Raw genomic sequence first — 14,401 nt, 5'->3', positions numbered from 1 at the left:
TAATTGGAGGAGCCATGCCAAGGACTGAAGTTGTGTTAGGAAATAAAACCTGGCTTTGTTAAGATATCAAATGTTGTTCAGGCCTTTGTAAACTTGGATTTTCCGGGACATATAGAATAATTTGGCAGTAAAGGCGAACTGTCAGCTCAAGTAATTTGGAGATAGCAATTTAGCTGTTGTTAATCAGTGACATACAGACACATTTAGACATAGACTGACGTATGACCGTAAACTCACGCCGTCAACCTGGACAGGCTGTTCTTCCTCCTCATCGCTGGAGAAATCTGCAGCGTTTTTTGCGTCGACGTTTTTCAGGAAGAGTTCCAGGTACTCCTGTTTCTTACTTTCACCCGGAGGCAAAGCAACATTGTGTGCAATTAATTCTGACTTTAACCTCTCTTTCGAGAACTGAGAAGGGTCCTCTAGAAACACCGGCATGACGAGACAGAGTTGGCATAGCACAGCCCGGCACCCAGAGAGTAAAAATACTCACAGCAACTTGCTGCTACTGACACACACGAGTCTAGGAACAAGCAGCTGCCTTGACAGCTGTAGCAACACGAGGGCTGTTAGTATTTGGGTATAACGTTAGAGAGATTGCCTTTACACAATATGAAAAACCTAACGATATATATATATATATATACATAAGTTATATATAAGTTTATTTATGTATTTTTCTCTCCACAATGTTCAGATATTCCACTTGATGGCGTGCCTAACACAAAAGCTAACCAACCAATTTCACTCATGTTTGAAAACGCTTGCCTTTGATAGCTACTTTGCTAGCTTGGGGCAGATAATTAAATGACTCCCGTTTCATTTAAGTTGTACAATTTAAAGCCTTTAAGGTGAAATTAGTGTATTTAAGACATTTTGTAAGTGAGAAGTTATTTAGGCATATCTCCCTCTGAAGGGGCAAGGTCCTAGGGTAACGTTACCATTAAGCATTACCAGTTAACGTTAGCTAAAAACTGTTAGCTAGATGAAATCTGCAAATGTTACCTATGATAAAATTTTATACGACCTTTCTATCGAAGGGTCATTTTCAGGCTATTGGACTGTAAGGTTAGTTTTAGAACCCTATTTCATATACTCACAAAGTAAGAGATGTTGATTCCAAATTTCCAAGCTGAGCTAATTACCCACGCTTAGGTGGACTTGAGACCAAAGTTGTTCTTCCCGCAGCTGTGTGTCTCTACCAATGAATCTTCGATCACGTCAATATCTCAATATTGGTTGGCTCAATGACGGTCATATGATTTAGCGACCCTCATGAAGTTTGTAATCATGCCATCTGTTTTTAAAAGCTCAAAAGCACTGCAACTTGCACTGATTTTGGTAAACACTACATAGGCTACTTTTGGCCTAATCATGATGAACCCAATTGAATGTGTGCATGGAGTTATATATTTGAAAAAAGTGTCAATCAATCTTTACAAATCCTTGCACGATCCTGGGGACATAAAATCAAAATTTGACTAGAGTGCACTTTTAAGAAGTACACTGCCTACAAAGGCAAAATACCTTAACTCGTTAGTATTATAGGTGGGACACTGGAAATAGCCTAGATAAGTCTGCACATAAAACATTTTAGGCTCAAACTTGACCTCTGACCCTTATTTGGAAGTTACTGTACTCTGCCTTTGTGATCTGCTAACAAATAGTCATGCCAAGCAAAAAGCCAGTACTTACAAAATAATCAATATAACTGCTGTCTCCAGCCCCCTAAGGAACTGAAATGAATAATAAAAAATTATATTTATTGATATTCAATATTCCTCCTAGGAAATAATGATGACCGCTGCTTTGCTGGCGGTCATAATTAGTCAGAGTTTTTTTTCCTTACGAAATTTGGTGAATTGTTTAAAATGAAAAAGCAACACTGAGGCTCTGTATCGCAGGTGTTTTTGGGTGACGTGTTCAGAACTACACACAATTTGACCTGTAGGATCACTATGACACTCTCTGAATGCATACTGAGTTTCGTGGAATTCCGTTCATAGGGGGCGATACAATAAATCAATGTATGTGTACATTTAGTAACTGTACACAAATCGGCCTGCAGATGATGGTGTTGAGTGCAGGGTTGCCGGATGAAGTTGAAATGTACACATACAGACACACACAAGTATGTATTTAATTGTGAACTGTTGTTGAGCCTTGCCAATGTGGCTCATCATGGGAGGTGAATCATGCCATTTAAAGTCCACATACACCTGCAAGAAGGGCCAGTTCTCTATAGACCTACGCACACTACACGTTGCATAGGGCCAGTTCTCTATAGAGCTACGCACACTACACAAATTGCATAGGGCCCCCGCCAGTTAATTGTCTCCCCTTGAGTCAAGCTAGCACACGTTTCTTTCTCGTCTGGTCTGAGGATACGTGAGAACTGATGTCAACTTCCGTTATTGTGACGTCTCAATAAGGGAGATTTCTGACGAGCTCACAGAAGCGCACAGTTGCTGACATCAACCTCTCTCAACTAACCCACCCATAATATCCTGGATCCAGTTATTTGTTTAATATGCACTTAGTCTTTTGAGCGTTTGTTATGTGTTATGGTTTGTATATTAGTATTGTTTTGTTATAATTTGTCCATTGTTAGAATTTGACATTTATTCTGCTATTGTCCTTAAATTTAGCCTTACCATGCTATAGTTATTGTCATTATTTAATTAACTGAGTGACTTATTTGATTGCTATTCTCATTTCATTGTTTTATTTCTCATTAGGTTAGTGCTTAATTGATTGTTTTATTGATAATATTGCTATTCTCCCTTTTTGTAATTGTTCACTGTTATTTAATTGTATTGTTATTTATTTGTATGTCGCTTTGGACAAAGGCGTCTGCTAAATAACCATAACCATAACCATAACCATAACCATAAAAACTCAATGCATGGTTTTGTTAAGGGCCACTATACAGTATACAGTGTCCTCCATACAGTAAGTATTGGAACACATGCTAAAGTTGACTACAAAGACGAACATAAAATCATCTTTTGGAAATGTATCTTAATGCCTTAAATTAAAAAATGAGGAAATATCCAACCTTTAAGGACATTAATTTTCTCTCTGAATGAATAATGTATTGTAAATAAATACAGGGGTCATAAGTAGGAACTCATATGTTAACCCTATGTGTTAAAATTCCCATAGAGGCAGGCAGATTTTAATTATTTTTATTTTCTAAATGGCAGTTATTTCCTGGATCCAGAACACTATGCACCGTGATAAAGTTAGTCCCTTGGCCTTTGGGGGGCCCCATATCATCACATACCCTTCACCATACCTAGAGATTGGCATGGTTTTATTTCAGTAAGCCTATTAGCTGGTTTCATTATCATTGAGCTCAATGCAAGTCAAACCAGCTAATAGGCTAACTGAAATAAAACCATGCCAATCTCTTGGTAAAGTGAAGGGCATGTGATGATGTGGGGCTATCCTGGATCCAGTTATTTAATGCATCCAGGATCCTGATCCTGATCAGCACCTAGAGATTGGCATGGTGTTTTTTTTTTAGTTAGCCTATCAGCCTGTGTGTGTATCATCACTATCATGTATAAGGGCCTATGATGGACTAATATTGCTCCTTGGTTTCGCTTCTGTTGCAAGGATTATCCAGTCGCAGTAATAAGGTTTTTCAGTCCGGAAGGAATTGCGCGACTAGAAACGTGCCGTGCATATAGCGCCTGGCTCTGCTTGATGTTCCTGGGCGCAGCGCAATCACGCCGGCTGCTGAGACACGCTCTGCTCTGCCCTGGCGGTTTGTTCCAGTCGTCTGTAGTGCCATCTCCCAAGTGAACGTGCTCTGATTTGTTCCAACCGCCGTGCTGGAAACGCTTCGCTCGCCGGCCAGATTAGCGTGGCTGCGCTCTTGTGCGCTCATCAATATGCATGTGCCGTGCATGAACCCGTGTTGTCTGCTCTCCGCTGCATCTTCCTCCCTCCTGCCCCCCCCCCCACTCCACTCCGCTGCATCTTCCTCCCTCCTGCTCCCCCTCCACTTCGCTCCTCTCGTCTCCGCTCTGTTGTTCTCATGCTGGCTGAGAAACTGGCCAGGCTGAGATGCAGAAAGGGGGGTAAACTTGAGCTCTCCTGCTGCTCTTCATTTGTGCAGGCAGAGATAGACACTGAACATCAAACACTTGGTCAGCCAGCGGAGTAATATGCATTGCTGACATTATGCTGCCATAGTTCTGTATTCTAATTCCATAGAATGAAACGTTTGGGTGAGGATGTCTTCTTTTCCAAACATACAACTAGAAATGGGGTTTAAAGGAATAGTTCGGTATTTTACATTTTAAGCCCGTTTTCTATATTGCCCAGCATGAAAACGAGTGTTTGACACCAAAATCTCGACGATTGAGCCTGTTTGTGGAATTTGGCAGCTTTAGAATGGAGCTCTGTATGGCTTTAACATTGCTCGCTTTGTGCATGGACTATTCTGTCCTTAAAACACCCCTAAACGTTCGTTTTTTTTTTAATCTGCAGCTCATCGAGTGGTTACTAGTCTTCAACAATCTTCTATAGCAAGTTTCGCAGTGAAATTCAAATTCTGTTGTGTTATATTAGGCACACGGTTGTGAGGTACATGTATCTATCTATCTATCTATCTGAAAAAGTCCTTCCGGGATTTCGAAAATCCCTGATAAAAGATGACAGAAGCTGTAAAATACCGAACTATTCCTTTAACTGGGGCAGCTGGGGTAACACTAGGGTACATGTCGGTAAAGGGAAGCCAGTGGGTTGGGCTGGCAGGATGAGCTCTACCAGTGGATTGGGCTGGCTGGCTGGCTGTGTGTGTACAGGTGGATGTGTATTTGGTGGTACTTGCCTCTGGCAATCTTAGACAGTGACAGTGTCTTATTTTAAGAAAACTGTGCGGGAACATGTGGTAGATTGTCAGGAGAAGGGCTGATTGTGGCCACATCAGTTCAAACAAGGCAGAGGGTTCTGAAGCTCTGCTCGTTATGACGTCAGCCTGTCAGTCCTCTCCACGCTCCTTATCACACACAGCAAGGCAGGGCTGTTCAGCATTGTGTCAGCTGAGAAAATGTTAGCATATTAATTATTGTTTAGCCCTCGAGGCACAGTTATTCTGCCTGAACCCTGATCCATATGGCCCAACCCAGACATGAATATAGATTTGTTTTGTAACTGTCAAACAGACCACAAGTTTAAGGATTAACCATGCAGGACTAGTATATTAACATGCCATAATGCAGACATCATATAACATCCTCAAGTTCGTTTAGATGAAGAAGTGATAAACACCCAAATATTAACAATAATAACATTTATCAATGTAGCATACTGTACGCTCATATCTAAAGCCACTCACTTCATTTATATTATAAGGGCCACCAAGCAACTCAGGGTTAGGCTCCTTCCTCAAGGGCACAACGGCGTAAGCCGGGAATTGAACCCACAACCTTGCAGGCTACTCTAATCTTGACTGCTCTCAATGTAATTGTGTGCCCTGGGTCAAGGAAAAAGCTTTTACAGCAAGATGTTGCCTGCTGCAACCTAAAATACACCAGACAAAGGGGTAGCATTTATCCGTATCTCTGGTGGTTGCAATTCTATTGTCCTGTTGGCTAGCGCTCAGCCTGCCCGGGTCGTCAGTGTTGTAGATTTATCGGCCAGTTTAGTTGGGGGTTCTCCTACACAGCCAGCGGAACTCAATGGAGGACGCTCCCCATGTGCAACAGTGGGAGTTCTGTGCTACCAGCGTGCCGCTTTGTAGCTCAACTCTCCTGCGGAACAATGCAGCAGCTTAGCACATTCATGTGCCTCTACTTCACATATCCTGCGATCGCGTTCACATATCCTGCGATCGCGTTCACATATCCTGCCATAATTGTCTGAGTTTGTCACTGCTGTCTTCATCTCTCAGACCTTTGAAGACTCCCCCTCAAATGAGCGTGAGCGCCAGAGCGGGGCTCGGCTGGCCAGGGCTGGAGAGCGTAGCGTGTTTAAATACATAGCGGGGCTGGAGAGCGTAGCGCGTTTAAATACATTCTGGCTGTTTGATCCTCTCTGTTTGTGGCTGCGTTCGCTCGCTCGCTTGTTGATTTGTCTCACGCAGCATCCAATGGCTTTCAGCCCTACATGAGAATCTGGATAACATCACATAGGAATAGAAAGCCATAGAGCACCAGTGAGCTGGAAAACTCTCAGCTGCCTTCTCGCTCGCTTGTTTTTGATGGTTTGTCGCAAAACACCAACAGAGCTAAATGCCTTTTTTTTTTTCGTTTGTCTAACACGCTGGATCATTTTCTTTGTGGGAGCCACACGGTGGGAAAAAAAAACATTTGGGAAAAGTTGCAGGCAGAGCAAAAGATAAAAACTCACATCAACATGAATAATTAAACAAAAGAATGAGTATTATTCAGCTTTTCCAAGCCTGTGAGGGATGAAGCGTTTGTATCTCATTATTCTTTTTTAAGTAACTCCTAAGAGAACCCCCCCCCCCCCCCCTACCCCCCCAACTCAAGCCACCGCTGAGCTCTGTTTGGTTTTGCACTCCTAAGATCTGTCTGCAAGCCGTTCTGTCCCAACAGGCATTAGGAGTAGTCTTTGATGAAACACTGGTAACTATGCAAGAGAGAAAGGTAGGACGCTAATGAAAAGGGCTTGTGGTTGCCACAGCTACAGCATACTTTGGGGATTACGTAAACATGAGTTTCTATTCATCGCCAGGCTTCTTCCTGACTTTCTGATCTTCAGACAAAAGATTTGAGAATGACCTCAGTGATCATTACCGGTGTCCTGGGAACGGGGCAGAGCAGGGTAATTAACGGAATCTTTGTGCTAACAGCTCAGGGGGGAGCGCTTCAGGGAGCCGTAGTTTGTGGGCTTTGCCTCAAGGAACTGTGGATGTTCCATTTGGGACAGAACTCTCTGTACTTCCCTGTAGATTCAATAACTCTTAACGGTATGAAAAGCCTATACTTGAACTTGTAAAACCATTCTCAATTAACCTGAGATTGCAACACACACACCCGTGTGCACACACACACACACACACACTGTGGTTTGAAAATGAGGTTCTATTTTGATTGAGGGAGTGGTCTGGCACAGTTCCACTTCATTCAAACGGATCTAGGAACATAGCTAACGCACATAGCTAATACGCATAGCTAACGCACATAGCTAACGCGCATAGCTAACGCGCATAGCTAACGCACATAGCTAACGAGCATAGCTAACGCACTTAGCTAACGAGCATAGCTAATACGCATTGGTTCAAATTATGTTGAAAATGAGTGGACCCCCTAGCATCTAATGCCACAAGTAGAGATCACAACAGTGCAGACTGGTAGATCAAACCTGCCAAACCCAATATGGAGATGAAGTATAACTTTACCTCATCAAAAAGTTCTCCACTTTATATTGTTTTGTCAAAAACAGCTTCAAATGCAGCATCTTTTAGTATACCCTGAATATTAACAGCAAAGAAGACAACCGACAACTGAACTGAGCTGAAGTTCTCCTCAGTTGCTCCTTTTCAGGTGACTCACTGAAAACATGAGAAGAGAATTCACAGTCTAGGCATGGTCAGGTTTGTTTGCTTTGGTCTTTATTCTGTGGACTAATAGGGCCAATCCCATTTCTAATTTCTACCCCTACCCCTACACCTTTCCCCTTGCCCTTGCTTATACCCCTCCGTTTTGAGTGTGCTTCTGAAAAATCTTCGTTTGGAGGAGTGTATAGCCCTACCCCCTACCCATCTGCCTTAACGGAAATTGGGACATCCCTACGCCTACACGTGAACGTGCAAAGCGGAGGGGTGGGGGAAAGGGGTAGAGTGAAGGGGTGTAATGGGATTGGGCCCAAAACTAAGATGAGGGAGTTGTAGTATTCCTATACACTAATCCAGCGAAACACTGAAGTAACACAGCGCCGCCATTACTGCGTGGCTGGCTGCTAAGAAATTAGCCCCTTGGTTCCATAGGCGGCTGTTGCAGAGGTTAGCTGTCATTAATACACGTCTTAATACCTTATGTTGTTAATAAATTACCTTCATCGGTAAGTTTTGGCACAGTCTGACATCATTGATCTAATTTTCCCTTTCACCTGACGTTTTCTTTCATGAACGGGATCTCTTGTTAGACATTCTCTGACAGGATGCTTTCATTGAAAAGCACAGGCAAGTGTCACTCGTCACACTCGCAGGCACGCAGTAATGGCGATATTCAAGATGGCAGCGCCCATAAAGTTTGCGCTGGATTAGTGTATAGTAGTAGAAGTTGTTCATAGTACTCCCATAGCAGTAGAAGGAAGATCTGTGTTAGTCAATCATACGTCAATCCAAAATGTTTATTATGTCATCTTTAATACACGACAATCAGGTCAATGTCCAATATCCAACGTCTCTCTCCTCCCTAACGCGTCATTGTGCAACACTGCCAGATTTTAGGGGAACCCTGGAGAGGGACATCCCAACTTCATGTTCTGCTGAAGGGCCCTCAAGGTGCAGCTGCATTTGCTCTTCAGCAGACCCCTCTCTGGCCTGGATACTCCCATCAAATGGAAGCCTCAGCAGTGGCTTCCTGCCTTCTCCCTATGAGGGGTCATCCCTATGTTCCCCGGGTCCTATGTTCCCCGGTTTTCCCAAAAAGGGTCCTATGTTCCCCAGTCACCATACATACTGGGGAACATAGGACCCTTTTTTGGAAAAGTGGGGAACATAGGACCCTTTCTAAAATGTAAGAAAAAAAGGGTCCTATGTTCCCCATTCCCATACAAAGTGGGGAACATAGGACCCTGGGAACATAGGACCTGGGGAACATAGGTACGCTCCCCTCTATGATCTGTTTCAATCCCCTGACAGTTAGTGGTTGCTCACTGTGACCTTGACAAGTCTGATCTGCCCAAGGTCAAATCACAGTGTCAGACCACTATGAACGACTTGATACTTCACTTGTATCACATTCACTATTTTCTGGACAGAAGTCCCTTTTCTCTGTAGACACGTAGACCATGATCCTCTCTATCTGGTCTGTCAGGCTATGAGGAGGAGACTCATTTTCTCCTTGCTAGACATTATTTGACCATCACACCTTTGGATTGATATTTCACATGGGCAGACCACTAGTTTTTGAATCGTTCACTCTTTTGTCATTCCTCCCCACACACACAGTCTATTCCTGCATTCTCATTCCACATTTCAGGATAGTTCTGCACTTTAACAGTTGTCTAACTAGATGTGGATAATGCTTAACAAGAGGTGCACTTTAACTCACAATAGGTCTCCATTTGCTGGTGCAATTGATTTGTTTTAGCTGAAAGGTAACAGGGCTGGGGAGGTGGAGGGAGAGGGAGAGGGCTGGGGAAGGAGAGGGAGGGCTGGGGAGGTGGAGAGAGAGGACTAGCAGGTATTGTGGCTGGAGAGGTGGGAGCTGGCAGGTATTTGTCAGTGTTTTCTACATCCCTGCCTTTCACTACAAAAGCTCAGTTGAAATTGGGCTCTCTCTGACGAGGGGCTCATTCTGAGGAGGGGCTCTCTTTCTAAAGCGGGGCTCTCTCTCTAAAGTGGGGCTCTCTCTAAAGCGGGGGTCATTCTGAAACGGGACTCTCTCTAAAGCGGGGCTCTCTCTCTAAAGTGGGGCTCTCTCTAAAGCGGGGGTCATTCTGAAACGGGACTCTCTCTAAAGTGGGGCTCTCTCTCAAAAGTGGGACTCTCTCTAAAGCGGGGCTCTCTCTAAAGCGGTGTTCCTTCTAAAGTGGGGCTCTCTCTAAAGCGGGGTTCATTCTGAAGTGGGGCTCTCGCTCTATAGCGGGGTTCATTCTGAAGTGGGGCTCATTCTAAAGTGGGGCTCATTCTAAAGTGGGGTTCATTCTGAATTGGGGCTCATTCTAAAGTGGGGCTCTCTCTCTAAAGCGGGGTTCTCTCTAAAGCAGGGCTCTCTCTTTAAAGTAGGGCTCTCTCTCTAAAGCGGGGCTCATTCTAAAGTGGGGCTTTCTCTAAAGCGGGGCTCTCTCTAAAGCGGGGTTCATTCTGAAGTGGGGCTCTCGCTCTATAGCGGGGTTCATTCTGAAGTGGGGCTCATTCTAAAGTGGGGCTCATTCTAAAGTGGGGTTCATTCTGAATTGGGGCTCATTCTAAAGTGGGGCTCTCTCTCTAAAGCGGGGTTCTCTCTAAAGCAGGGCTCTCTCTTTAAAGTGGGGCTCTCTCTCTAAAGTGGGGCTCATTCTAAAGTGGGGATTTCTCTCTAAAGCGGGGTTCTCTCTAAAGCAGGGCTCTCTCTTTAAAGTGGGGCTCATTCTAAAGCGGGGCTCATTCTGAAACGGGGCTCTCTCTCTAAAGCGGGGCTCTCTCTGAAGTGGGGCTCTCTCTTGTCCTCTGTCTGTTCTCCCCCTGCAACACAACCGCCGGGGCTCTTAGGCCATGCCTGGCCACCTTATTAAGCCACAGGCTTGATGCCTTACACTCACACACCCACACACTCTATCTGATGCGTTACACTCACTCACACACACACACACACACACACACACACACACTCTCTATCTGATGCATTACACTCACACACACTCTAGAGTAGAGACCTGATGCATTACACTCACACACACTTACACACACTCTAGAGTAGAGACCTGATGCTTTACACACACACTCACACACACACTCACACACTCACACACACACACACACACACACTAGAGTAGAGACCTGCACTCATATGCTCCCCCAGTCTCCCCTTGCAGTAGTTCTGGGTTTGGTTTGGTTTTGGCAGGAGATGTTGTGACCACCCTTCACCCTTCATGGAGGGCTTTAATAAAATGAAAAACAGCGTGTCTGCATTACGGAAATCTAGTCATCAATGTTTTTCTGTGGCCCTCCCATATCCCCACATCACAACCCCACGCCCCTATCCATATCTGTCCCTATTCCTTTAGCTGAATAATAGACTGTAACCAGACCTACAAGAGATGATGTGGACATGAGATGAAGTATCAATCTAGGAGGAAGTCCCATCCATGGATCAGCTCATAACATTGGGGGGGGAAACAAAACAGGTGTATGTTCACTGAGTGAGTGTGAAATATGAGTGTGTGTACGTTCACTGAGTGTGAAAATGTGAAAATAAATCACAATGCGTCGCTCCCATTACTGTGTGGTGACTCAAGACCGTTCTGTTTTGAGAAACCAAAATATTGATCTATCTTCCTGAGACAATAACAAGAGAGATGAATGGTGTGGGAGCGCTGGATAAATTGACATTCTCCGTGCTGTTGGAGCATGTTTGCGCTAGCGTATTTGATTTAGCGCCGCAGCAGAGACAGGAAAGCAGAGCAGCGTGTTTGTTCAGGCTTTGGCAGCGACAGCCGGAGAAGAGCTGTGCTCGTTATTTTCAGTAGCTGTGCCTATTTATTCCCCAAGTCTTCTTCAAATCAAATGAACAATGAGATATTTTCACAAGCTCTCATTAGTTCCAAAGCATTAGTGCGTAAAAATAGACATCGTTAACTAAGCATTAGTACGTAAAAATAGGTATCATTAGTTCCAAAGTATTAGTGTGTAAATAGGTATCGTTTATTAAATGTGATCAAGACTTATTAGAGCATAAAGCACAGTGGAGATACAATGCCAACGGTGAAGCTGTGACAACATGCCTTATCTGAAACGAAGTCCTACCCTGCAGTTCGTAAAGTAGTCTAGAACATGAGTGTGTTGGGGTGGTAGTCTAGAACATGAGTGTGTTGGGGTGGTACAGTAGTCTAGAACATGAGTGTGTTGGGGTGGTACAGTGGTCTAGAACATGAGTGTGTTGGGGTGGTAGTCTAGAACATGAGTGTGTTGGGGTGGTACAGTGGTCTAGAACATGAGTGTGTTGGGGTGGTAGTCTAGAACATGAGTGTGTTGGGGTGGTACAGTAGTCTAGAACATGAGTGTGTTGGGGTGGTAGTCTAGAACATGAGTGTGTTGGGGTGGTACAGTGGTCTAGAACATGAGTGTGTTGGGGTGGTAGTCTAGAACATGAGTGTGTTGGGGTGGTACAGTAGTCTAGAACATGAGTGTGTTGCAGTAGTCTAGAACATGAGTGTGTTGGGGTGGTACAGTAGTCTAGAACATGAGTGTGTTGGGGTGGTAGTCTAGAACATGAGTGTGTTGGGGTAGTAGTCTAGAACATGAGTGTGTTGGGGTGGTACAGTAGTCTAGAACATGAGTGTGTTGGGGTGGTAGTCTAGAACATGAGTGTGTTGGGGTAGTAGTCTAGAACATGAGTGTGTTGGGGTGGTACAGTGGTCTAGAACATGAGTGTGTTGGGGTGGTAGTCTAGAACATGAGTGTGTGGGACTGGTACAGTAGTCTAGAACATGAGTGTGTTGGTTTGCCGTTGACCGAGTCCCCCCAAGCTCTCCCTGGTCCCAACCCACAAGTCCACGCGTAACCGTATGACTCCCCTCACCAGGGCAGGTGTAGAACGTAGAACATAGAACATAGAACAGAACACACCAGGGCAGGTGTAGAACATATACAGTAGAGCGTCTTTGAGTGTCAGGATAAGTCTGCACACCAAGCCTCTACTTCATTAGGCCTCATCCCCTGCCTCAGACTGTCTGGGGACAACAGACCAGACCCCCCCCCCCCTCCCCCCCCCCGGTGCTCTAACCCCAGCAAGCTCACTCATGCATGTGGAGCATAAATTATAATATAAGAAATATTCCAGTTTGTCCAAACAAAAGAGGTGAATCACAGGCGGCGTGAAGATTAGATTAATCCCCAACTTCCTCTGGTCTCACTCTCCACCGGGAGCCAATCTGAGTAATTGTCACATACCAGATGTTCATGTGTGAACGAGAGGGAGAGGGAGAGGGAGAGAGAGAAAGAGAGAGAAAGAGAGAGAGGAGGGGACCAAGTCTGAGTGTTATTTATCATCAAATAGCAGGTGTCCACTTGTGTAGGATTATGTATAAACATTGTAAACCCAGAGATGTATAATTAGCACGAGATCAAGAGCACACACTGCATTGCACTGAACGCCCCCCCCCCCCCCCCCCCTTCACTCCTGTTAGGAGACACCCCCCCCCCCCCCCCCCCATAAGAGATAGCTCAGAGATTCCTTTGTGTAACTCTTATCATAACTGCAGTGAGCCTTTATTGAACACAAACTACTTGTGTTCCCCTCAGTAGGCTGAAGCCCTCCATCCTCAGTCCTCCCTAATTAGACATGGGGCGGGGGGGGCACGCATGCATGTGGTCAATTCAGCGTCCACTATAGAGACGAGAGCACATGGGGGGGGGGGCACTATAGAGACGAGAGCACTTGTCACACGCCACCCCATCATTGTTAGAGCGGTACAGTCTGCACCTTACAGCCAGAGAGGCGGAGTGCTAAACTACACATTCCTCTCTTGTCCACACACACACACACACACACACACACACACATACACATCCCTCCACCCCCCTGCTACAGACTCCGCCACTACGGTAGTGTGTGTGTGTGTGTGTGTGTGTGTGTGTGTGTGTGTGTGTGTGTGCGGAATCCCCGTATAGCCCTGGACCATGCTATTATGCCCCCAACCCTAGTGTACCATCTCTACACACACACACACACACACACACACACACACACAAACACCCCAACACTACATCCCATTTCTCCACACACACACACACACACACACACACACACACAAACACCCCAACACTACATCCCATTTCTCCACACACACACACACACACACACACACACACACACAGCCCAACACTACATCCCTTTTCTCCACACAGCTGTACAGCTGCCACGTACGCCTGCCATGTCCACATGTCATAAAGCGTCAGTCTGAATTCACTCACTGCATCCTGACCGTCCTCTAGCCACATCCACACCGCATCCGCACCGTCCTCTGGCCGCATCCGCACCGCATCCTGACCGTCCTCTGGCCGCATCCGCACCGCATCCGCACCGGAGCCGGAGAGCGAGCAGCAGCATCCTCCCAGCCGTCACGCTGTATGCTGAGACAATAGGTGGGGAGAGAGGCTGAGTTAACTAGTAAGCCAGCCTGGAGGAGGGAGAGGGGGAGGGGAAGAGAGAGGGAGAGAGAGAGAGAGCGAGCAGGGGGTGGGAGAATGTGTGTGTGTGTGTGAGAAAGGGAGCGAAGTGTGTGTGTGTGTGTGAGAGAGAGAGACAGAGGGAGGGAGAATGTGTGTGTGAGAAAGGGAGCGAAGTGTGTGTGTGTGTGTGTGAGGGAGGGAGGGAGGGAGGGAGAGAGGTGAATGGGTTTAGAGGAGTTCAGGTAAAAGAAAGCTAAGCAGAGGGAACAGGTTGAACAAAAACGAATGAACAAATTAGCAGTATGCTAGTCTATTTCCAAACTGTGGTGAAGTCTCTGTCTTGCTCACAAGTAGCTAAGAAGTTGCTGAATCTACTGGTTA

General features: G+C 45.4%; 1 protein-coding gene across 5 annotated transcripts in view; it reads right to left on the bottom strand.

Annotated features, from left to right (window-relative positions):
- Positions 1-13,894, bottom strand: part of lemd1 (LEM domain containing 1) — a 25,049-nt gene extending 11,155 nt beyond the window's left edge. For 2 of the 5 annotated variants that reach the window (XM_062540133.1, XM_062540134.1), the window contains exon 1: positions 238-438. In XM_062540133.1, the coding sequence (XP_062396117.1) occupies positions 238-438 (201 nt within the window). Of the gene's footprint in view, positions 1-237; positions 439-1,100; positions 1,216-13,888 lie in introns of those variants that run through there. The other 3 variants (XM_062540138.1, XM_062540136.1, XM_062540135.1) reach the window with 3 other exon arrangements.
- Between the last annotated feature and the right edge of the window lie 507 nt (positions 13,895-14,401).

This window comes from Sardina pilchardus, chromosome 7 (assembly GCF_963854185.1).
Source record: "Sardina pilchardus chromosome 7, fSarPil1.1, whole genome shotgun sequence".
Classification (NCBI taxonomy): Eukaryota; Metazoa; Chordata; class Actinopteri; order Clupeiformes; family Clupeidae; genus Sardina; species Sardina pilchardus.
Note: the sequence above shows the minus strand (reverse complement) of the source record. Positions and strands in the feature narration are given on the sequence as shown.